This window comes from Geotrypetes seraphini, chromosome 2, assembly GCF_902459505.1.
Source record: "Geotrypetes seraphini chromosome 2, aGeoSer1.1, whole genome shotgun sequence".
Classification (NCBI taxonomy): Eukaryota; Metazoa; Chordata; class Amphibia; order Gymnophiona; family Dermophiidae; genus Geotrypetes; species Geotrypetes seraphini.
In genome coordinates, this window is record NC_047085.1 from 519,148,819 (window position 1) to 519,172,743 (window position 23,925).

Genomic DNA, 23,925 nt, shown 5'->3' on the forward strand with positions numbered 1-23,925 from the left:
GAATATTACTGGAGGCAGGAGAGGTATTCATGCTCCCCCCCCCCACCGCACATTGTAGCGCTGGGCCAGACCATTAGGAAGATGGAGCTGGAGGAAGCATTCAAGAGGGATTACGGTCATAATCAGCACCCCTACCACCGCAGATGGGATTGGATGGTCTGCGAGAACAGGGTGGAGACGGGTTATTTCATTTCGGTCTTACTAGTTTGCTGGTCCACAAAATAATTCTTTTATTTCCGCCGGTCCATTGGTGTAAAAAGGTTGAAGAACACCGGTTTACACTATAATGTACACCACCAAAGTATGAAATTATACGTGTTTGAAAACATTTGCTCAGAAAATTCTTGCAGCCCCGACAGAGCTCCAAAATTGAGCAGCCATCCTGGGCTGTGACAACATGGCCTCTCTCCTCTAATGTATTTTTAAGTGTGAAAGCCGAGTGAAGCTTTTATTTCACTCAGTACATGTATATGGTTTGTCTCCTGTGTGGATCCTCTGGTGATTTTTTAGCTGTGAAACCTGAAGCTTTTTTGTTTGTTTTTTATACTTTAGATTTTTATTAGCATTTCAGAAAATACAATTAGCAACAAGGACAGATTGCAAGCATCAGCAAAAATTTCTCAAACCAATATAAACAGTTCAAGAAAGAATACGAGAAAGACAATAGTTGAATCGGTCAAGAGTGCAGGAATCAAAATGCTCTTAAAAATACAACAATGAAAAGCCTCAGCTATAAACACACACCCCTTCCCCCCTGCTCTAGTTGACTCATCAAGATGTCCCCACTCAACCTCTACCCCACCCTTTCCCTTATCTAACACAACACTCCAATAAGGATATCTTTTCTGCAATCAAACCTGAATGAAGCTTTTATTATATTCAGTACCTGCAAATGCTTTGTTGCCTGTGTGAATCTTTTGGTGAATCTTTAAACCTGAAATCTGAGTGAAGCTTTTATTACACTCAGTACATGTAAATGGTTTGTCTCCCATGTGGATCCTCTGGTGAATTTTCAGCTCTGAAAGCCAAGTGAAGCTTTTGTTACAGTCAGTACATGTAAATGGTTTTTGCCCTGTGTGGATCATTTGGTGTTTTTTTAGATGTGAAATCTGAGTGAAGCTTTTATTACACTCAGTACATGTAAATGGTTTGTCTCCCGTGTGGATCCGCTGGTGAATTTTTAGCTCTGAAAGCCGAGTGAAGGTTTTATTACACTCAGTACATGTAAATGCTTTGTACCTTGTGTGAATCTTTTGGTGAACTTTTAAATTTGAAATCCAAGTGAAGCTTTTATTACACTCAGTACATGTATATGGCTTGTCTCCTGTGTGAATCCTCTGATGAATTTTTAGATCTGAAAGCCAAGCAAAGCTTCTATTACACTCAGTACATGTAAATGGTTTGTACCCTGTGTGGATCATTTGGTGTTTTTTTAGATTTGAAATTTGAGTGAAGCTTTTATAACACTCAGTACATGTAAATGGTTGGTCTCCCATGTGGATCTTCTGATGATCTTGTAGATGTGAAAGCTGAAGAAAGCTTTTATTATACTCAGTACATACATTTTGTTTATCTACCGTGTGCATCCTCTGGTGATATAGTAGATGTGAAAGCTGGGTGAATTTTTCATTACACTCAGTACACGTATTTGATTTGTCTCCCATATGGATCCTCTGGTGAGATTGTAGATGTGAACGGCGAGTGAAGTTTTTACTACATTTAGTACATGCAAATGGTTTCTCCCCCGTGTGAATCTTTTCGTGAATTTTTAAACTTGAAAGCCGAGTGAAGCTTTTATTACACTCAGTACACGTAAATGGTTTGGACCCGGTGTGAATCTTTTGGTGAACATTTAAATTTGATATTTGAGCAAAGCTTTTATTACAGTCAGTACATGTAAATGGTTTGTCTCCTGTGTGGCTCCTCTGGTGGATTTTAAGATGTGAAAGCCACGTAAAGCTTTGATTACACTCAGTACATGTAAATGGTTTGACAACTGTTTGGGTCTGGCAGTCAACTTTTACAGTGGAAAGTTGAGAAAAGCTTTTCTTACATTCAGGGAATGTAAATGGTTTCTCGTTTTTATTATTGCTTTTGTGCATTCGGAGTTCCGAAAACAAGGGGAAGCTCTCATTATATTTGGGAGAAATAAACTTGAAGCACCCCTTATAAACAATACATGTACGTTCTTTCTGCTGTGCTTTTCCTTTCCTCTTGCCATGGTGGAATTCAGAAGTCACTTTATCACTATTATTAATTTGGAAGGGTCTCTCTGCTAGGTGTTGAGCCGTTGATTCTCCTGTAGGGTGTCTCTGCTCCTTTGATGCCTGCTTAAAGTTCTTTGAATTAATCTTCTCAGTTCCATGGGAAATATTCTCACAGACATTTTCCGATTGTCTTTGGACTTGTTCTGTTTCTACAGGATCTTCTCCTTGCTTCTTTTCTCTCTTCCTTTCTTGTGTGATCTGATGATCTGTTGGATATAAACATAGATAATATATAATCATGTGCCAGAAGACCATGGCAGGTTCTATGATATTACCTCTGTAAAATAAGGACTGGTTATCTTACACTGCGAAAAAACTAGACAAAACCTAAAATTGCCACAGCAAAGTAGCTGGAAAGCAATGACCACAAATGCTCGCAGTCTAAGTAACAAAAATCACGCTCTGCAAGCCCTAATGTTAGCGGCAAACTTGGATAGTGTAACGATTACAGAGACCTGGTTCAGTGATTCCCATGGATGGGACGCAAACATACCGGGCTCTAATCTCTTTAGGAAGGACCGAGATAGTCGAAAAGGTAGAGTAGCGCTCTCTAAGACAGATATCCAAGCGAATGAAATGCCTGGGGACCCCGGTTTATCCAAGCGCTCAGTACCATCTCTAAAGATCCGCGGGCGCAGGTGTGGGCGAACGATGTTCTTTTGGAACCATTCTCAATCTGTAGGGGTATACGTCAGGGATGCCCCCTTTCCCCCTTAATAATAATAGCTTTATTTATATCCCGTCATACCTTTTCAGTTCAAGATGGTATATAGTGTTGAAGCAAACAGCGTGATGACATGGTATTGATTCCGTTACAGTTTTGTGGAGAGTACAGGCGTATCGCGACAATACAACATGTGTTTGGGGTGTGGATCGATGGATGGAAGCAAGGTAAAGAAAATAAAAAGGGAGTATGTTGGTAGTTTAGTCATTGGGAGGAGGTAGGAAATTCAAACTAATTTGTCGAATAGGTAGATTTTCAGAGCTTTTTTGAAACATTGGTATGTTGTGGAGTTCAGAAGGAGGTCCCGTAGGGTGTCGTTCCAGATGCCTGCTTGGAAGGATAGAGCTCTATCCAGGAATCTTTTGACTTAGCATCCGTTGGGGTTCGGGAAAGCGAATAGTAATGGTTTGTGAGAGAGGCGGGGTTTAACCTGTAGGACAAAGTGTCTCAGAAGGTAGGTGGGTGAGGTTCCGAAGAGTGTCTTGTAACATAGGCACCTGAACTTGAAGATAATTCTGGCCTCGATCAGTAGCCAGTGGAGTTTTCTGAAATATGGGGTGATATGGTCGGACTTTTTCAGTCCGAAAATTAGTCTTGCCACCATGTTTTGGATCATTCTCAGTCTTTTTATGAGTTTTTTTTATGGGATCCTAGGTAGATTAAGTTGCAGTAGTCCAGGGAGCATACGATCAGTGATTGAACTAACAATCTGAACGATGCGAAGTCAAAGCAGGGTTTTAGCGTGCGTAGTTTCTACAGAAGGCTGAAACATTATTATTTATACTGACCCTGGATCCTCCTATTAGAGACATACAGGACAATCAGGAGATTCAAGGACAATCAGGAGCCCATCATTTTAAAGTCGCAGCCTTAGCCGAAGATAGAATTCAAAAAAGCGTGGAATAAACATAGAGGATCTATAATTAGAAAACAAAGAATGTAAATTAAAGAGCTAAGGCCGGTACTGGTCAGACTTGCACAGTCTGGGGCTGGGGAGGGCTTCAATGGCTGGGAGGGTGTAGATGGGCTGGAGTAAGTCTTAACAGAGATTTCGGCGGGTTGGAACCCAAGCACAGTACTGGGTAAAGCTTTGGATTCTTGCCCAGAAATAGCTAAGAAGAAAAAATAAAAAAATTTAAATTGAATCAGGTTGGGCAGACTGGATGGACCATTCAGGTCTTTTTCTGCTGTCATCTACTATGTTACTATGTCTGTGTCCACTATGTGATGATTTGGTATAGGATTGGACTGGGGAGGGCATCGATGGGAACTCCACTAACTTGGAACATGTTACTGGCCAGATTTTATGGTAGATATCCTGCAAACAAGATGGTTAGATAGGCTAGAGTGAGCTTGGACGTCAACTTCAGCATTTGGAACCTAGGACAATACCAGGTGGTCTTTACAGTCTATGACCCAGAAATATCAAAGAAGAGACAAGTTAATTGAATCGTGTCTTTTTAATGAGTATAACTAATGGGCAGACTGCATGGACCGTTCAGTCGTTATCTGCCGTCATTTACTATATGTTACTCTATGTATATATATATTGGTTTATTTGACTGAGCCCAGGGTCTCGTTACCTATCCTCTTGGGATAGCTTCCGGGAGTATGGGGACTTTTCAGGCTTCTGGCTCAACTACGTGAAGTTGGAGGCCTTGGCCTTTCCAGAGTCCCTGCGAGATGAATTGAGAGGGAACCCACATTCCCGCTGCGATGGGCGCAAAGCTCATTCCACTCTCTCAGTATCCAGCTGCCCGTTGATGCTAAATTTCTGCATCGATTGACTATTTAACAAATTGCAGGCTGAGACTAAGACGCTCCTCAGACGCTGGCAGAATCTTCCCACTTCAAAGGGCTACTCAAGACTCATCTTTTTAAATATGCCTTTAACACTTAATTCCTCCTTTAAATTCTTCTCAATCAATCTTTCAATAGAAACAAATTACTTCGTCCCCCCTTCCTCTTGGGTTCTCCATAACTGTTTTCTATCCTATACGAACTGTATTTCTTCACGTTCTTCCTTTTGTCTCGCGTTATTCCAGTCCAACTCGTCAGCAGTAGTCACGCCATTTGTCTTTTATGCTCCTTTTAAATTATATTGTTAGCGGCGTTTTGAAATTTGTTTCTTATTTTTATTTTTTGTTCCCCGCCAATATTTTATTCTGTATCTTGCTTAGAAATTGGATAAGCGACAAAATCAAATTTTAATAAAAACGTGAAACTTAACAAAAGATATCGAGCGTCTTCGTTGGCTAGTTGTTTCCTTTTGCTGGGGGGGGGGGGCAGGAAAATCTAGATGAATAGGATTTTCCTGCAGGGTTCAAGGTCCACTGGGGGCTTTGGGACTCCCTAATTTACAATTTTATAATCTGGCCTGTCTGTTTCGACATCTGAGAGACTGGTTTTTGGATAGCTCTCGGTTTACAGATGTAGCTTCTTTCCTTGGAGTTTGATTTCTCTTTTGCACTGGAAAGGTACAGTTTTACCCGGTCCCGGGGGTGAGTAGCTGTCTGGCCTGGCTGCTTTGGAGTGCTTGGAGACGATTATCTCTCTGGGGCCTCTCTCCATATGGTATGGCCTTTTTGCCACTGGTAGGTAATGTGGACTTCAGGCCGGGACAGGATAATGTAGTATTTAAACGCTGGGATAGTAAAAGGCTCTGGAGTAATCTAAGAAAATACGTTAGGGATGACAGCATTCATTCAGTTTTCAGTACTAGAAACACAATGCGTGAAGGAACTGGTTTTGTCAGTTGGTCGGTAAAGACCAACTTGTAGAATACATCACTTGTAGAATACAGTTTGTAGGCCTTTAATGTGGGTAACTGTTGGCTGGGTTTGCAGCGTTTAATATATGATTTTTATGATTTGAATAAATAAAATATTGCAAAAAAGAAGATTATATTTACATAACATGCATCTTTGCCCCTCATATAAGAACTAGAGTATGTCATGAATGATCAGATAAAGATGAGCCAGGTTTGGAAAGTTAGGTTACAATGCCACACTTTCCCTCGGTCCCTCTTATTCTGCACTCACCTGAGCAGCTGCTTCTCCCAGGTTCTCTTTCCTCCGATCCTGGCTCATCCCTGACGTACGGCTCTTCCCCTCGTTCAATGTGGGATATAATGTCAGGAGTGACGAGAGGAGAGCCTGTTCTTGGGGAAAGGAAATTTGCATTAGGTCTCCCAAAAGTATTTAGTGTTGGACTCCCTCAAATTCAAGACTTAAACCCAATTTCCAGCGTAAAGAATTTCACCAATTTCAAGAAACAAAAATACTCAGATCTTCAGAGGAGCTTGTGATAGTCTAGTTCCCACTCTATATAACACAAAAAATTATCTGCCTCATTTAAGTAGGAGTGAGCTTCCTTATTCTTTATATAACATGCAGATCTCCATCTCATCCAATACATCTGGAATACAGTGAAACAAACATTCAGACCAATATGAACTCTTTCCTGCAGTAAAAGTCAGCCGTTTTAGAGATTCTCTTACACTAAAGCAGTAAGGATTGCTTTTCAATTCTATGTGTAAATATTTTTATTAAAGATTTCAAGAAAATGCCAGCAAGCAATAAAGAGACGAACAACAGAGTTCTCAATAATGTGCACAAAATAAACCTATTACGCCCACCTCCCCCTCCCCACACCATCAGCAAATCAAGAGCGTCAAGAAGAGAGAGAAAGGGAAAATCATAAATTCAAAAGTCTACTGCGGTCATGAGGAGTAAGGTCCATCCAAAAGTGTTCCCAGATAGAGCAAAATCGCCATCCAGGATGAGTCCAGGTCACCAATTTGTCTACGCTCCAGGGAGGCATGTATAATCAGCAGCGATCTCCATTGGACATAAGACGGTGGTTCAATGGAGATCGCTGCTGATTATACATGCCTCCCTGGAGCGTAGACAAATTGGTGACCTGGACTCATCCTGGATGGCGATTTTGCTCTATCTGGGAACACTTTTGGATGGACCTTACTCCTCATGACCGCAGTAGACTTTTGAATTTATGATTTTCCCTTTCTCTCTCTTCTTGACGCTCTTGATTTGCTGATGGTGTGGAGAGGGGGAGATGGGCGTAATGGTTTATTTTGTGCACATTATTGAGAACTCTGTTAGTCAAGATAGCTTTCTTACCAAGAAGCATCACCCTTGCAATAAAAACAGTCCGTCCTTTAGGTTTCACAGATGCAATGATGTAATGTCCAAAAAGGGTCTCGCGGGGCCGGTGTCCATCGTCTGCCCCACAGGGTTGTAGTATATTGTCCCAAACGTTGCCAAAACTGGGAAATACACGGGCATGACCAGAACATGTGTCCCAAAGAGGCACGGAGACAAGAACATTTGGGACAAGTATGTACTGGAGCGATGGCCATCTGTTAAGCTCGCATGGGAGATATAAAAAGACGTAGCACAAACTTTAATTGTAGTTCCCAATGTGTAACATTAGCAGATACCCGTTTCATGGTTTTTAATTTCTTTTCAATTCTAAATCTAGGTATTTCTTGACATTGGTGACAGCCCAACCTATCTGAGCAACCGCCTCATCCAAACTACATCAACTAGACATAGGAAAACCCACACTCCATTCACGCGCCCTCCTATCAAAGAAGTCAAACGGAAAAATCGATATGATGGCCTCCTAGTCCCACAAGCAGCAAAACTCGACAACCAACTCTCCAATCTACTAATTATGACCCCAGACTACAAAACATTCAGAAAAGAAATAAAGACTCTACTTTTCAAGAAATTCCCACTTCCCAATACCTTTCCGATTCCCCAAAGCAACCTCATCTACTCTTTATCTCCTCTAGAAATTACCAGATATCTTCTTCATGTAATACGTTTTTTGTAATTCTTTTGTAATCCGCCTTGAACCGCAAGGCAATGGCGGAACAGAAATCCCTAATGTAATGTCATTTTTAGCAACCTGTATCCCACTGCGCGCAATTGTCCTGAGCCAAGTTGTCCTGAGCTCAATTGTCTTGCGCTCAGTTGTCTTCACCGCAATTGTCCTCACGCTTTTGTCTTGCACGCATTTGACTTGCCACCTCGTAGACGACATTCGGCAGACACAAAGTAAATCTTATCAGCTGCCTTTGAGACTTGTGGATATTTCCACCCCCTTTTCTGATGCCACTTGGCTCCACCCCCCTTTTGTGGTGTCACTGTCCTATAATACTTACAAACCTGGTCAGAGGAAGGACGACCCCAAGGCAACTTCATGACAGGAGCAGCGCATAAGGAGCAGACCCCTTTACATCCTCCTCTACGGTCCTTTCAATGCATGCAGCTAATACTTTTTGTCTTTAAGGTGGGTTTTAGATTTACATTATGGAAGGTTTATCTTCTGTAAATTTAGTCTACTGAGGATGGAGGACCAGATTTGGGATACAAACTGTTTTATGTTCATATTTATGTTCGTTGATTAAATACTTGGCATCTTGTACACCACTCCTGCAGTTTTTTCCTTTGTTCGTTGATCATTGACACAGTAGCTGCCCAAAGATTTACCAGGGTGGGCGGACGGTAGGAGTTCACCCTGGCGTGGGCAGCAGTGAGAGCTGTATCGGGCCCCATGCAACCCGCGAGCCGTATGTTGTGCAGGGCTTTTTTTATACAATCATACCTATTGGTGTGTAAGCAGACTTAGGGAAGGTGCTGCAGCCTGATTCAGCTACTTGAAAGAGTAGCTGGATCTGGAAAGATTTCTGCCTCAATTCACCAGTCAGCTCTCACGCCGAGGTCTTCAGACCTGAGTTGGACTGATCCTCCACACCCCCCTCGATGCCACAACGAGGAGAGGGGATCGAAACTGCAGCCGGCACTGTGAGAACCTCGTCGGATGCTATTGAAGCCTAACAGCCTATACTCAAGTTCCTGACCAAGTGAAGGAAACAAGAAAATGCTGAGGGCATGTAACCCTGAGCTAATACATTAGGGTTTCACAGGCCTAATTTATCGGCACCTATCTGAAGATGCCTAGCAACGCCTAAGTCAACCATGCCTAGTCTCCGCCCCTAATCACGACTACTTTTCAGGTAGGCATCGGAGGGCACCTTGACTTAGGCATCACTAGGCACCCTAAGGGAAGATTAGCTACTTACCTTGATAATCTTCTTTCTAGTAGAAAAGCATACGAGTCTTGACCAGTGGGACCCAAGGAGTAGCAGTATTCCATGCTACCGATACAGGGCAACCAGTGGCTTCCCCCTTGTCTTTCTCAATAACAGATTATGGACTTTTCCTCCAGGAACTTGTCCAAACCTTTCTTAAAACCAGCTATTCTCTGAGTGAAAAAAAATTTCCTCCAATTGGTTTAAAAGTATTTCCCTGTAACTTTGAGTGTCCTCCTAGTCTTTGTAATTTTTGACGGAGTGAAAAATCAATCCACTTGTACCCGTTCTACTCCACTCAGGATATTGTAGACTTCAATCATATCTCCCCTCAGCTGTCTCTTTTCCAAGCTGAAGAGCCCTAACTGTTTTAGTCTTTCCTTATACGAGAGGAGTTCCATCCCCTTTACCATCTTGGTCGCTCTTCTTTGAACCTTTTCTAGCGCTATATCTTTCTTGAGATAAGGAGACCAGAATTGAACACAATACTAAAGATGAGGTCGCACCAAGGAGCGATACAGGGGCATTATAATATTCTTAGTTCTGTTAACATTTGTTTACTGACACTTTTGGACTTTAACTGTCCCCTACCTCTTGTCTTCCCCTTTTATGTTCCTTTTCTCTCAGTATTGTAGTTCATTCCCCCCTTCCCTCTTGTGGACGTACGTCCTGTCAGTTTATTTGGTGTATTAATCCACCCTAGTGATGTTCTACCTACTAATTTAATTATTTTATCTTAATTGTAATGTACTTTGCATACTACTTTTCATTGATGTACACCGCCTAGAAGTCTGATTAGGCGGTATAAAAATATTTTAAATAACTTAACTTGATCCTTTTTAAAATAATTCCTAGCATCCTGTTTGCTTTTTTGGCCGCCGCTACACACTGGGCGAAAGGTTTTATCCTAGTACGGACCCCTGTGGCACTCCACTGTTTACTCTCCTCCATTGAGAAAAATGACCATTTAACCCTACTCTCTGTTTTCTATCCGATAACCAATTCCTAATCCACAACTGAACTTTGCCACCTATCCCATGACACTTTAATTTTCTGAGGAACTTTATCAAAATCTTTCTGAAAATCTAGATACATTATATCAACCAGCTCACCTTTATCCACATGTTTATTCACACCTTCAAAGAAGTCAAGCAAATTGGTGAGGCAAGATCTCCCTCGGCTGAACCCATGCTGACTCCAACTCATTAAATCATGTTTGTCTAGGTGTTCCACAATTTTATTTTTTTATAATTGTTTCTACCATTTTGCCTGGCACTGAAGTGAGGCTTACCGGTCTGTCATTTCCCAGATCTTCCCTGGAGCCCTTTTTAAAAATCGGCATAACATTGGCCACCCTCCAATCTTCAGGTACTACAGACGATTTTAGTGACACTAAATCACTAACAGCAGGTCAGCAATTTCATGTTTGAGTTCATTTTTTTTTTTTTTGTCAAATATATTTTATTGATTTTTAGACACAAAATGCAAGGTGTACAACAAAGAAGAAAAAGTACCAATACACAGCCCCACTTCACCTTGTCCCAGACCTGTCCCCCCCTCCTCCCCAGCCCACCTCCATTCCCAACTCCAAACAGTATAAACCAGTAGAAAACAGATAGTCCAGTCCAGTGCAGACCCAACTCAACACTTTAAGCATTCAGTAAATGGCTGCGTGCTCTAGGCGTTAAAGTTTCTCAAAAGGGCGCCCAGCAAAGGCAGAATACCCTTCCTTGAGCAGAATCCAGTGAAGGAAGGCCAAGCCTCTCCATAGAAGCTTGATTAATCATCAATGTTCTTCAGCGCGAAAGTGTTGGTGAATCTGTTGTAATCCAGCACAGCAAAATCGCTTTCTTCCCCAGTAGTACCGCTCTAGACAGAAAACTGCGAAATCCCCTCGGTGCAGACCGAGGAACATGTTCCAACGTAAACAGCATCACAGGGTCCAGTAAAAAGTTGTAATTCCACATTGTTTGAATATGTACATTGAGCTGATGCCAAAAGTCAGTAATCCGAACACAAGACCAAAACTGGTGACCCAAAGTGGATGAGGGTTGTTGACATTTAAGACACCGATCAGACGGACACATTTTTGCCCGAAATTGATATGAAGTAGACTTATATAACCTATGTAGAAATTTGTAATTAAGTTCAAACAAAAGGACACTTTTAGTCACCCGGGCTGACCGTAAAGTCCCCCTGCGAATCATGGATGCAGTCACTATGCAAGGGAGATCCTGAGTCCAGCGCGTAGCAATTGATTCATAAGATGGTTCCCCCAGTTGTTCCTGTAGATGGCGATGATGGAATCGCAGGGGAATTTGCACCTGCGCCGATAAGCTCAATGCTTCCGAGAGGATCTCCATTCTGCTATCAGTGAGGGATACTCTCGGCAATGAGGCCACATATGAAGAGAGTTGAAGGTAGGAAAGCCAGTCGGTTTGCCTCCAGCCATTGTCTCTTTGTAACTCCGCAAACGTTTTTAAAGATCCTGTTGAATGGACCAATTGAAAGATATATTGGTTAGAATGCGAACTCCACACCCCGGTGGACACCGGGGCCAGTCCCACTGTGAATGCACCGTTACCCCTCAAAGGCAAGTAAGGAGTCACCTGGTACGGGATCCTGAGTTGTTGACACAGCAATTTCCAGAGACGTCGCAATGGCAGTAGAAAGAGATCCCGGGCTGAAGAAGTTTTCCGGGGCAATTGAGAAACATGAAGCAAATAACTAAAGTGGTAAGGTTCACAAAGTAACAGTTCATGTTGGGTGGCCGAAAAATGTTCAGTGCCCCTAAACCAGTCATTTAAGTGTCTCATCTGACACACCCGAGACAGCAACCGAAGATTGTGGAGTCCAAAGCCTCCCCGGTCCCGAGGGCGTGCCAAATGAGACAAAGACAAGCGAGCCCTTTTCCCATTCCACAAGAATTTTTGTAAACACTTTCCAATCAACTTGTCATGGAGAGCAGAAAGTAATACTGGTATCATTTGAAATATGTAAAGCCACTGAGGCACAAGCATCATGCTTGTGCCTCAGTGGCTTTACATATTTTACCCAGTAAAGATAGTGGATAGACCCTCCAATTCTCCAGTTTTTGAGTCGTTTTGAGAACCAGGGGGTCTATGTTAAGGGTGTACAATTGAGACGGGTCAGCTGATATTACAATACCCAAATAGGTGATATGATCCGTCGCCCACACTAGTGGAAATGTACCCCTCCACTGTGTCTGCACCTCTGGAGTCAGGGGCAACACCATTGATTTTGATTTATTCACCAGCATACCTGAGTACATACTAAATTCATCTAACAGTTCTAACGCTCTGGGAAGAGAAGTCATAGGGGTTCCTAAGGTTAATAATAGATCATCAGCGTTTGCCAATACTCGTAATTGAGAATCCCGCTCCGGCATGCCCTGTAATGTATCATCATGAAGTATAGTCCGCAAAAAGGGGTCCAAATACAGTAAGAAAAGCAGTGGAGAAAGCGGACTGCCCTGGCGCGTTCCCCGCTCTATCTGGAATACGGGGGAACGGGTACCATTGACCAAAATACAAGCCGTGGGATCCTTATAGAGCAAATGTAGCATATCCAGAAACCACCCTGTAAAACCCATATAAGTCAGCGTTTTAAACAAGTAGGTCCAGTCGACCTGATCAAAAGCCTTAGCTGCATCTAGGCCCACCAGTATCCCAGGAGCACCAGAGTCCCTAGTACGCTGTAATGCAGTAAGCAGTCTACGAACATTAAGTACCGAGTGGCGATTTTGTACAAAACCCACCTGTTCGGGCACTATTAGTTTCAGTAACAGAGTTGTTATGCCCAGGGGGTAAATGGACGTGACCTCAGCATATTACTGACATGTTCAGCATATTATTTACTGACATGTTCAGAATATTAATGATATGTATCCTAAAGTCTGCTTACCTGAACTCCTGACCTCCAAAGAACAGTAAAACCAGATGATCATCAGTAAAGACAGATGGGAGACTACATCACAAGGAAGAGGCCAGTAACATCAAAAGGATCTTGACCTCTTTGATCTGACTTCCTTGACCACACCAAAAGGATAAGTAAAGACAGATGGCCTCTGTAACACCTTCTTGATAGCATCAACGAGACAGTGCAACACCTATCCTGACTTCCTTTATTTGAGTGACAACTGGATAGCATCAAAGAGACAATAAACTGCAACACCTCCTTGCTTATTTAAGATCCTGACCTCTTTTGACCTCCTTACCGCTTAATTAACATCAGTAAAGACAGATGGGAAACTACATCAAAAAGAAAAGGGACAGTGAACATCCTAACCTCCTTGATCTTCAAAGGGACAGTGAAACCAGTCTCATGGGAAAACAATTACTGCAAACACCTCTTTCTGACATCCTGACCTGGGTGTTGTCAAAACACAGAACAAAAGAGCAGGACTAATTGTAACAGCAGGACCAGCTGTTTATACTTTTACTATGAACTCCGCAGTGTGCATCCTATATAAGACCGGGATTCTGACCCTGACAGTAGAATCCTAGCCGGCTACAGGAACAGAAGCCACGAGGCTAAAGGGTCAGTCTCCCGTGTCCACTCACCTATCAATTGTATGGATTCTCCAATTGGGAAGGGAGTGTTTGCTTGGGATACGGTGAAGGTATTTAATTCTTATCATATATATATATATGTATAATAAAGTGTTATTGTTTATGCTTTATATTGTCTGGGTGCTTTTCTGAGTGTTACTGATCATCCCACCTGTATGAAATTAGTGGCAGAACAAGAGTAGATAGGCGATTAGCCAGAATTTTATCTAAAAGTTTTATATCCACGTTAATTAATAGATGGGTCGATAGGATTCGATGTCTGTTTCTATTTTTCCCGGCTTAGGTATTAGTGTAATATATGCCTGGTTAGCTCCTAAGGGAAAGGATCCACCTGTCAGTGCCTCAGTGTAATATGCCACCAGGGGTCCACTTACAGCAGGAAAGAGAAGTTTGTAAAACTCTGGAGAAAATCCATCTGGGCCAGGTGATGTTCCCCCTTTAAGCTGTTGTACTGCTACCTGCAGTTCCTTACCCTGAATGGGGCGATTCAGAAACGATCTATCCTGGGACGACAAGCGGGGGACCCCTGCATCCATCAAGTAATCCTCTACTTCAGGCTCTCCCAGGTTATCCCTAGAGGCATAAAATTCTCTGTAGTACTGTAGAAAACCATCCGCGATGTCAGGCGTATTAGTTAATTCCTTACCCGATGTGAGTAAGATGCGGGAAATATAACGATTAGGGCGATGGGGTTTAGTCAAGTTGGCCAACAGGCGCCCCGCCCTGTTCCCAAATCTGTAAAACTTGTAGCGACAGTAGTGGAAATAATGTTGGGTACGTTCATGTAATAAAGTGTTCAGAGCAGTCAGAGCTGATGTCATGGCTTCCTGGGACTGCGAGGTAGGACGTGCAATATAGAAACATAGAAATAGAAATACGGGCTCGCTTATAGCGTTGATATTCACGCTCCAATTGCAAAACACCCCTGGAAATACGACGTCTGTGTGCACTAACATAGGATATAATGTCCCCCCGGAGAACGGACTTCGCCGTCTCCCAAAAGAGCAAGGGTCTATAAAGGTCAAATAATCATCCCATTTCTGTGAAAGATATTTCTGAAAATCCAAATTTTTAGTTAAATAGGATGGAAACCTCCAAGCTCCTCCCACTGAGCCAGTGCCACTTAAAATATCAATCCAGATAGGACAATGATCGGACACTGATAAGGGGCCCACCATGGAAGCCCTGATTTTTGGTAAGTAAAATGTAGTCTATGCGAGAAAACGTATGATGTGCTCGAGACTGGTGTGTATAGTCCTTTTCCGTAGGATGTAGGACACGCCAGGGGTCTATAACAGGGGTGCCCAACGCGTCGATCGCGATCGACCAGTAGCTCAGGAAGGCAACTCGAGTCGATCGCACTCGTGTTGCCGTCCTGATCTACGGGCCGATCAGCCTTCCTCTCCAGTGTTCTCCCTAGGGCCTTTTAGCTGGGCGGTCCGCCCAGCTATCATCTGCCGCTGCTGAACATTAAAACCCCCCCCAAAAAAACCGGCTTGGAAATTTCAGCCCCTAGCGAACTTATGCTCCGGGCTCTAACGTGTGCGTGCAGGCTTCTCTTCTCTTCCCTCCGAAACCGGAAGTTATGTCCGGGGGGGGAGGGGGAGAAGGGAAGCCTGCACGCACATGTTGAGAGCCCTGAAGCAAGCGTTCGCTACGGGCTAATGCGGGAGACAGGCTAGTGAAGCATTTGTTCTTCTTCCTGCCGGGTCCTGCCTACTTTCTGTTTCCGCGAAGGCAGGACCCGGCAGCATTTCCCCCAATAGGTTGATCACGATCTTGGGCTGATCAGCCTTCCTCTTCCCGACGGCAGAATTGACGTCGGGGAGAGTTTGGGGCCTGTTATTGGTGGCGTTTGGGTCCTGGTCCCCAATGGCAATGGCAGTGGCTTGGGGGAGGGCAGGGAGAAAGAAAGAAAAAGGGCAGGCAGGGAGACAGAAGGAAAGAAGAGAAACAGAAAAAAATGAAAGGGAGGCAGAGAGAAAGAAAGGGCAGGGAAGAGGAAGGAAAAGTTGGGGGGAAGGAATGAGGTCTGGAGGAGAAGAAGCATACAGGCTAAAAGAAGGGAAGAAAGATTGTATGCACAGTCAGAAGAAGAAAGTGCAACCAGAGACTCATGAAATCACCAGACAAGGTAGGGAAAATTATTTTATTTTAAATTTAGTGATCAAAATGTGTCTGAATTTATATCTGCTGTCTATATTTTACACTAAGGTCCCTTTTTACGAAACCGCAATAGAGGTTTTTAGCGCAGGGAGCCTATGAGTGTCAAGAGCAGCGCTGGGCATTCAGCGCAGCTCCCTGCGCTAAAAACTGCTATCGTGGTTTAGTAAAAAGAGAGGGGGTATATTTGTCTATTTTTGTATGGTTGTTACTGAGGTGATAGTGCTTAGAGTCATCTGCTTTGACCCCTTTGAAAAACCCTGGAATAGGAATGATGATTAACATTTTCTATGCATACAGTGTGCTTTGTGGGTTTTTTTTATTTTATTGTTGGTAGATCATTTTGACTTGGTCATTTAAAAAGTAGCTCGCAAGCCCAAAAAGTGTGGGCACCCCTGGTCTATAAGATCTAAGGTATCACACAAGTATGGCATTCCCCTGGTTGGGCCTCCAGACTGTGAAGGTCCCGGGCCTGTTCTATCCGCTGTTGGGTCTAACACCTGATTAAAGTCTCCCATTAATATCAATGGATTAGTAGGATCACGTAAACCCACCCCCGCCAAGTTGGCAAAAAAGGAGAGGTCGTATTGGTTAGGAGCATAGATCATTAACAAGTTAAAGGTAGACCCGGACATAGTAATCCTACAAAGCAATGTTCTTCCCAAAGCGTCCTTGTACAGTTGTTCAATTTTCCCCGGAAACCCCTTCCTGACCAGCAGTACCACTCCTGCTTTTTTATTAGGGGAGGAAGCATAGAAAACCTGTCCCACCCAGTTTCTCAAGAGCTTAGCATGTTCAGAGTCCGAAAGTCTGGTCTCCTGAAGACATGCAAGGTCAGCTTTATGATGTTGAAGTCGCTGAAGGACTTTACTACGCTTCACTGGAGAAGTAATCCCGCATACATTCCAAGAGAGAATGCGAAAGGTAGATGGGTTCATGGATAAGGAAAGGAGAAGTACATTGCCCAACTACACATATTAGTTCCCCCCCGGCTCCCAGCCATACCAGGGAAAACCATACAGTAAACTAACCAGCAATATAAGTAAAGTTTGTTGACAAGGAAACAGCTCAGAGACTGCACCGGATCGGACTGCACATAAATAAAACACTTGTCCCAACCCCCTTAAACCTAACCCCCCTTCCCCTCCCCTCCCACCCAACCCCCTCCCTCTAACTCCTTTCCCTCCAGCCCTATTCCCCCCTCCATTCGGTTCCTGGTCTTTCCCAAAACCCTCCAGGTTATAGGAAAGCAGGTCACATCTCTGAGGCTATCAGAGCCCTGCCCTCACAAAAGGTGTCAAAATGCATACACAAACAACTATCAACTTGTAATACAGAAGGGTAAACCCCCATTACCCATGTTACAGTAAAATGCACATTCCATAATCAAGCTTCCCCTGAACTAGTGTCCGGGCGGTTAATAAACTCTCCCGCTAAGTCTGCAGACTCAAATACATGCCACTTTCCATTTTGCTGGATTTTCAGGACTGCAGGGTAAAGAAACATGAACCTCCTTTTTTGTTCCACAAGTTTAGTGCAAAGCGGATGAAAAACTTTACGCTTTTCAGTGAGTGCGGCAGAGTAGTCCTGGGCTATTCTCACAGGCATAGAGTCATAGGTCAGTTGGTCTCTTTTAGCCCTAAATGCACGCAGCAGCTCCACTTTGTGTCTGTAGTTATGAAGCTTGCCTATGACCACTCGGGGTCTCTGGTGAGATCCTGCTCGAGGGCCCACACGATGTACTCTCTCAAATCTAGCTGGGCCTAATGAGGAAGGCATTGAGAGTTCACTTGCCAACCAGGATTCCACCACCGAAAGAAGTACAGAATCTGCAATTGTCTCAGGTAATCCGATAAAGCGTAAGTTCCCACGACGAGACCGGTTCTCTAAATCTTCTAGTTTATCTTGGCAGACACGGAGCTGAGTTGTTAATGTTGACACAGTAGTGTCCAGGGCTAGGGCTCCGTCTTCCACTGCCGAAACTCGTGTCTCCAGTTCCGTGACGCGCTTAGCGTTATCTGCAAGAAGAGATTCTAACTTGGTCAGTTGTGATGAAATTGTTTCCATGCGAGGCCCCAATGCCTGTAAAATCACCCGCTGCAACTCCGATAACATTTCGGGCGAGAAAGTGGCCGCCGGTGCCTCCGCACGAGGCGTGGCCGCCATCTTATCCTCCCCAGGCCTCACCTTCTCCCGATCTTTTTTAGCGGATTTCAATGTCATTGCAGCGGGGGAATGTGCCAGAAATCTGTCTATAGATAGCGCAATAATTCCGCCGACAATGGGGGCAATATTTGTTCGTGCCGATGCTCAAAGTTTAGTGAAGTGAGGTGCAGGGCTCCGGAGCCGAACGGAGCCGAACGAACGTGCAGCCGTTCAGCTCACAGCATCACGTGACTCTCCCCATGTTTGAGTTCTTTTAGTACCCTGGGATGTATACCATCTGGTTCAGGTGATTTATCACTTTTAAACTTGTCGATTTGGCTTAGTACATCTTCCAGATTCACCGAGATGTCTTTCAGTTCCTCCGCATCATCACCCTTGAAAACCATTTCCGGTTCAGGTAGATCTCTTACATCTTCCGTAAAGACCGAAGCAAAGAATTCATTCAATCTGTCCACTAAGGCCTTATCCTGCCTGAGCGCCCCTTTTGCTCCTTGATCATCCAACGATCCCACAGATTCCCTCACAGGTTTTCCGCTTCTGATGTACCTAAAAAAATTGCTATGAGTTTTTGTCTCGTTTGCAAGTTTCTCTTCATATTCTTTCTTGGCTTTCTTTATCATTGCTTTGCATCTAACTTGCCAGTGCTTGTGTTTCTTCTTATTTTCCTCATTCCGATCCTTTTCCCATTCTTTAAAGGATGTTTTTTTTTAGCTCTAATAGCCTTTTTCACTTCACCTTTTAACCACGCCGACTCTCGTTTCCTCTTCTTTCCACCTTTGCCGATACGTAGAATACATCTGGTCTGAGCTTTCACGATGGCATTTTTAAATAATATCCACGCCTGGTTTCCAGTCCTAACCTTTGCAACTGATCTCCAAATGACATAGAGTTCCTCTGATTTGCATTTTTACCATGCCCGTTCTTGTTTTCGTACACTTTTCCTGTAGTCTAGCAATTTATTCGTGAACCAGGGATTATTTTTCTGTTTCACTCTTACAAGTTTAATTGGAGCCATCTTGTCAAGAACAGCTGTGGTAAGTTGTTGCCAGGAGATAATGGTCTTCTCTCTCTCCAGGCCCCGACCTTGTTTTCTCCCTATCAACCCACGATTCCCCCCCCCCAAAAAAAAAGGGCCTTCCTGGGCACTGGGTCCAACGGGAGGATCTTGGGAGCAGGAGAATGGCCCTCTCATAGCAATTCAACCCTAAATGCCCCTGCCCCCCTCCACTTCGCCATATTTGAAGTATCCCCCTACTGGTGGTCTTCGAGGTAGGAGCGCAGTCCTTTCACTTCTGCCTTCTCATGGCAGACTAATAAAATGGCTGTGATGACATTTTCCGGGTGCTTGCTGCATTTCCAGTGGTACCATAAGAGATCGTGGCAGCCATGAGGAAGCAGGAGCCAAAGAGCTACGCTCCTACTTCAAAGACCCCCATTGGGGGTACTTCAGTGGGTCTAGGAAGGCCATGGGAGAAAAGCCACAGGTTGATGACCCTGTCCTAGCCCATGCATTAACTCTTCCCTCCCTCCCTACACCCCCTCCCAATGTGTGCAGTATCTCTACCTGCCCACCCCGAGCAGCGTCTTACTGGCCTTTCTCTTTAGGCCTCCGGCAGCATTCGTTCACTCCTTCATGCTACTGGAAGCTGACCTTGAGCTTTCCCTCTGACGCATTTTGCATCAGAGGGAAGCCCACCCTCTTATGCAAAATGCGTCAGAGGGAAGGTTTCTGGGTCAGTTGCTAATAGTGTAGAGCAGGGGTGTCAAACTCAATCACATAAGAGGACGAAATCTGAAAAAAAGGCTAAGCCGCGGGCCAAATTTTTAATTAAGATAATTAGAGGTCATTTAATTAAAGTACACTAACCGATTTAGCATGCGCTAAATGCGCACCTTAATAAAAGGACCCCTAAGTGACTAAGGCTTAGTCTTAGTAGAAGTATAGGGTTATAATGTCTCCAACCCCACACCAGCTCTGTGGTGTAAACAAAATAAATATTGTAATCACAAAACAGAAAATAAAATTATTTTTTCTACATTTTGTTGGTCCCCAGGATCTAGTTGTCTTCTGATAACTCGCTTGCCAGGGTCTCCTGCCCTTTTCTTCTTGCTAACCATCCATCTTCCATTCTGTCCTCCCCTTCCTTTTCCCTTCCCTCCTCCAGCGGACTGGCATCTTTCCTTTTTTCATGTCCATATCTGCTGCAGCAGCAATGGACCCCCCCACCATCCCTAGATCCACCATCTGTCCTTTTCTCAACTATTCTTTCATCCAGCATCTCTCCCTCCTTCCCCACCACCCAGGGTCTACCATCTCTCCATTTCTCTTCCCAACTACCCTTGTATCCAGTATCTCTATGCTCCCTCCACACCATCCCTTGTGTCCAACTTCTTTCTCTTTCTGTTCCTTCCCTCTCTCCCTCTCCTCTGTTTTATTTCTTCCCCACCCTCCACTCAGTCCGGAATATGCACATCTGGACCCCTTATTCTCTCCCTCTGGGTACTTCTACACCAGGGCCCATCCCTGTCCTGAAAGCCTGTATGTTCCCCCCCCTTCTTCTTCCCGGTCTCACCTTCAGAATAGGCCCGGCATTCCTACCCTCCCTCCATCCTGGCTTCCTGGTCTCTTCTGGCCCACCGACACGAACCGTTGCCGCTGCTGCTCTTCATTCGCATCCGCCTTCACCTGGTCTCTTCAAAGCAGCCTGCTGAGGATCGCCGGCTGGCTGTAGTGAACCTCACAGGCCGCTCTTCACGTCAGTAGCACGCTCCCTCTGATGCAATCCTGTACGCAGGCAGCTTTGAAGAGGAGACCAGGTGAAGGCGGATGCGAATGAAGAGCAGCAGTGGCGGCAGCGATTTGTGCCGGCAGGCCAGATTTACTATAAAGTTTGAAATGCCTGGCGTAGAGTTTGAATTGTCTGGTGTAGAGGAAGGAATGCTGCAGCGGCCTGTAAAGAGCGAACGAGTGCGCCTACATGGAACCCGACGCCAGGGGAAGGTACCATCCCCACAGGAGCCCCAAACAAAGATGACCCGTTCCGCGAGTCTGGAGGGGAGCCCCACAGACTCCGCAGGATTCCCGTTGCCCTCGGTCCTGTGCAACTCTCTAGTCTTGAAGCTTCACTTTAGCACTGTCCAAACCGAGATCCATGGATAATGTCACACATATGTGAGAATATCTGTCTGCTGTTCCAGGTTAACACCTGTTACGGTAAGTAACTGTGCTTTTTACTACTATTAATTATTTCTATAATGCTACCAGACGCACACAGTCCCTGCTCGAAAGAGCTTACAATCTAAACAGGATATCATGGATACAGTTAAGGGGAATGGTAAACAGCGGGCTGGATTGAAAGCTATATCAAAAAGGTGGGTTTTCAGTCTGCTTTTTAACAAGGGAAAGGAAGGGGCTAGCATTAATATCTTTTGGTTTTGTTTTGTGATTTTTCCCCTCTTTCTCCATTTACTTTTTGGCTTTATAAACATGTTTCAATACTTCTGCTAAATATGGAAGTTGAATCCTTACCCAGTGAGATCAGGGTCTGATAATTCTCCTTCATCACCTCCCTGTAAAGCTCCTTCTGCTCTTCAGCTAAATAACCCCACTCCTCCTGGGAGAAAGAGACGGAGATATCCTCAAACCTCAGCCGCATCTGAAACACAAACCAGAAACACACTCAGAATGGCAAAGATCACCCAATGTTGGTGCAGGGAAAGCTTTGCTGGATGTCTACCATTTAGACTCCCCCAGTGGGGTTAGAATTCAGAAGAGCCTGGACTGGGGCTCAGCAGAGCAGACTCTTGACAGGGATCTCAAAGTCCCCCCTTGAGGGCCACAATCCAGTTGGGTTTTCAGGATTTCCCCAATGAATATGCATTGAAAGCAGTGCATGCACATAGATCTCATGCATATTCATTGGGGAAATCCTGAAAATCCGACTGGATTCGACCTTCAAGGAGGGACTTTGGGACCCCTGATGTATAGGTTACGTCTCTTACATGTTCTATATCAGGGATCTCAAAGTCCCTCCTTGACGGCCGCAATCCAGTCGGGTTTTCAGGATTTCCCCAATGAATATGCTTTGAAAGCAGTGCATGCACATAGATCTCATGAATATTCATTGGGGAAATCCTGAAAACCCGACTGGATTCGGCCCTCAAGGAGGGACTTTGGGGACCCCTGAGGTATAGGTTATGTCTCTTACATATTCTATATCAGGGATCTCAAAGTCCCTCCTTGAGGGCTGCAATCCAGTCGGGTTTTCAGGATTTCCCCAATGAATATGCCTTGAAAGCAGTGCATGCACATAGATCTCATGCATATTCATTGGGAAAATCCTGAAAATCCGACTGGATTCGATCTTCAAGGAGGGACTTTGGGACCCCTGATGTATAGGTTACGTCTCTTACATGTTCTATATCAGGGATCTCAAAGTCCCTCCTTGACGGCCGCAATCCAGTCGGGTTTTCAGGATTTCCCCAATGAATATGCTTTGAAAGCAGTGCATGCACATAGATCTCATGAATATTCATTGGGGAAATCCTGAAAACCCGACTGGATTCGGCCCTCAAGGAGGGACTTTGTGGCCCCTGATATATAGGTTACGTCTCTTACATGTTCTATATCAGGGATCTCAAAGTCCCTCCTTGACGGCCGCAATCCAGTCAGGTTTTCTCCAATGAATATGCATTGAAAGCAGTGCATGCACATAGATCTCATGCATATTCATTGGGGAAATCCTGAAAACCCGACTGGATTCGGCCCTCAAGGAGGGACTTTGGGGACCCCTGAGGTATAGGTTATGTCTCTTACATATTCTATATCAGGGATCTCAACGTCCCTCCTTGAGGGCTGCAATCCAGTCGGGTTTTCAGGATTTCCCCAATGAATATGCCTTGAAAGCAGTGCATGCACATAGATCTCATGAATATTCATTGGGGAAATCCTGAAAACCCGACTGGATTCAGCCCTCAAGGAAGGACTTACATGTTCTATATCAGGGATCTCAAAGTCCCTCCTTGATGGCTGCAATCCAGTCAGGTTTTCAGGATTTCTCCAATGAATATGCATGAGATCTACGTGCATGCACTGCTTTCAAGGCATATTCATTGGGGAAATCATGAAAACCTGACTGGATTGCGGCCCTCAAGGAGGGACTTTGAGATCCCTGGAGCCGAGGGACAGAGGTTTGGTGTCTTTAGGCCCAGATTTCTTGGAGAGGCTCAGCAGAGGGAGAGATTGGGGTGTGGAGAAAACCTCCCTTGGGGGAACCTCTGATCTCTCCCAAGTGCCAGATGAGAAAAGGACAGTCTCCTACCTGCATTTTCCTTCCTGGCTGCGGGGAGGGAGGGAGAGAAGGGCAGAAACCCAGACTGGGAGCTGCAGATCTCGAACAAAGAAAGGAAAAAACACCAGGCTTCCTGTTCGGCACAGACTGATGGCGTCACAAAAGAGGGCGGCGCTTCCCACTAAGGGCTGAATCTCCAGAGCCACGCACGGGTTGAATCCCTTTTTTAGTGCTGATTGGTCAGAATGGTCCCTGGGGCGGGGAGAGTAGAGGAAGGTCCCGCCCTCTGGTCCTGATTGGCGGAGGCAGGGGAAAAAAGAAGGCTCTTTGGTTTCTTCTGTTAGTCATTGGCCAGAATGTTCCCGGAGGCGTTTGAGCTTCTGCTGGAAGGGAAGGAGGAGCCAGGGCTGGGCATGGAGCCCTGGAGGAGAACCAGGCGTCTCCCTCCCCTCCTCAGGTGATCTCCAGCCCTGGCTCCCTCCTGAGGGGCACTTTTGGGCTTTGTTCACCCACCTTCTCTGACCACAAATACACAATTATGTCAACATCTGGATTCACATCTGCTACCAGAGGGACCAGGGAGGTCATCCCATTCATTTCCCAA

At 44.7% G+C, this 23,925-nt stretch overlaps 1 protein-coding gene across 1 annotated transcript; it reads right to left on the reverse strand.

Annotated features, from left to right (window-relative positions):
* Positions 1 to 100: 100 nt before the first annotated feature.
* LOC117355031 (gastrula zinc finger protein XlCGF26.1-like) lies at positions 101 to 23,502 on the reverse strand. The gene is made up of 5 exons (XM_033932977.1): positions 23,352 to 23,502; positions 21,560 to 21,686; positions 6,033 to 6,146; positions 1,078 to 2,473; positions 101 to 158 (listed from the first exon to the last, which is right to left on the reverse strand). Exons 1-5 carry the CDS (start codon positions 23,355 to 23,357, stop codon positions 101 to 103), a joined length of 1,701 nt encoding a protein of 566 aa, XP_033788868.1. The 5' UTR covers positions 23,358 to 23,502.
* Between the last annotated feature and the right edge of the window lie 423 nt (positions 23,503 to 23,925).

Coding starts and splice junctions, on each gene's coding strand:
- LOC117355031 (XM_033932977.1), bottom strand. Junction 6,147..21,559: donor TCAGACCCTGATCTCACTGG/GTAAGGATTCAA, acceptor CCCCAAGAACAG/GCTCTCCTCTCGTCACTCCT. Junction 159..1,077: donor AAAAAACACCAAATGATCCA/CACAGGGCAAAA, acceptor CTGTTCTCGCAG/ACCATCCAATCCCATCTGCG.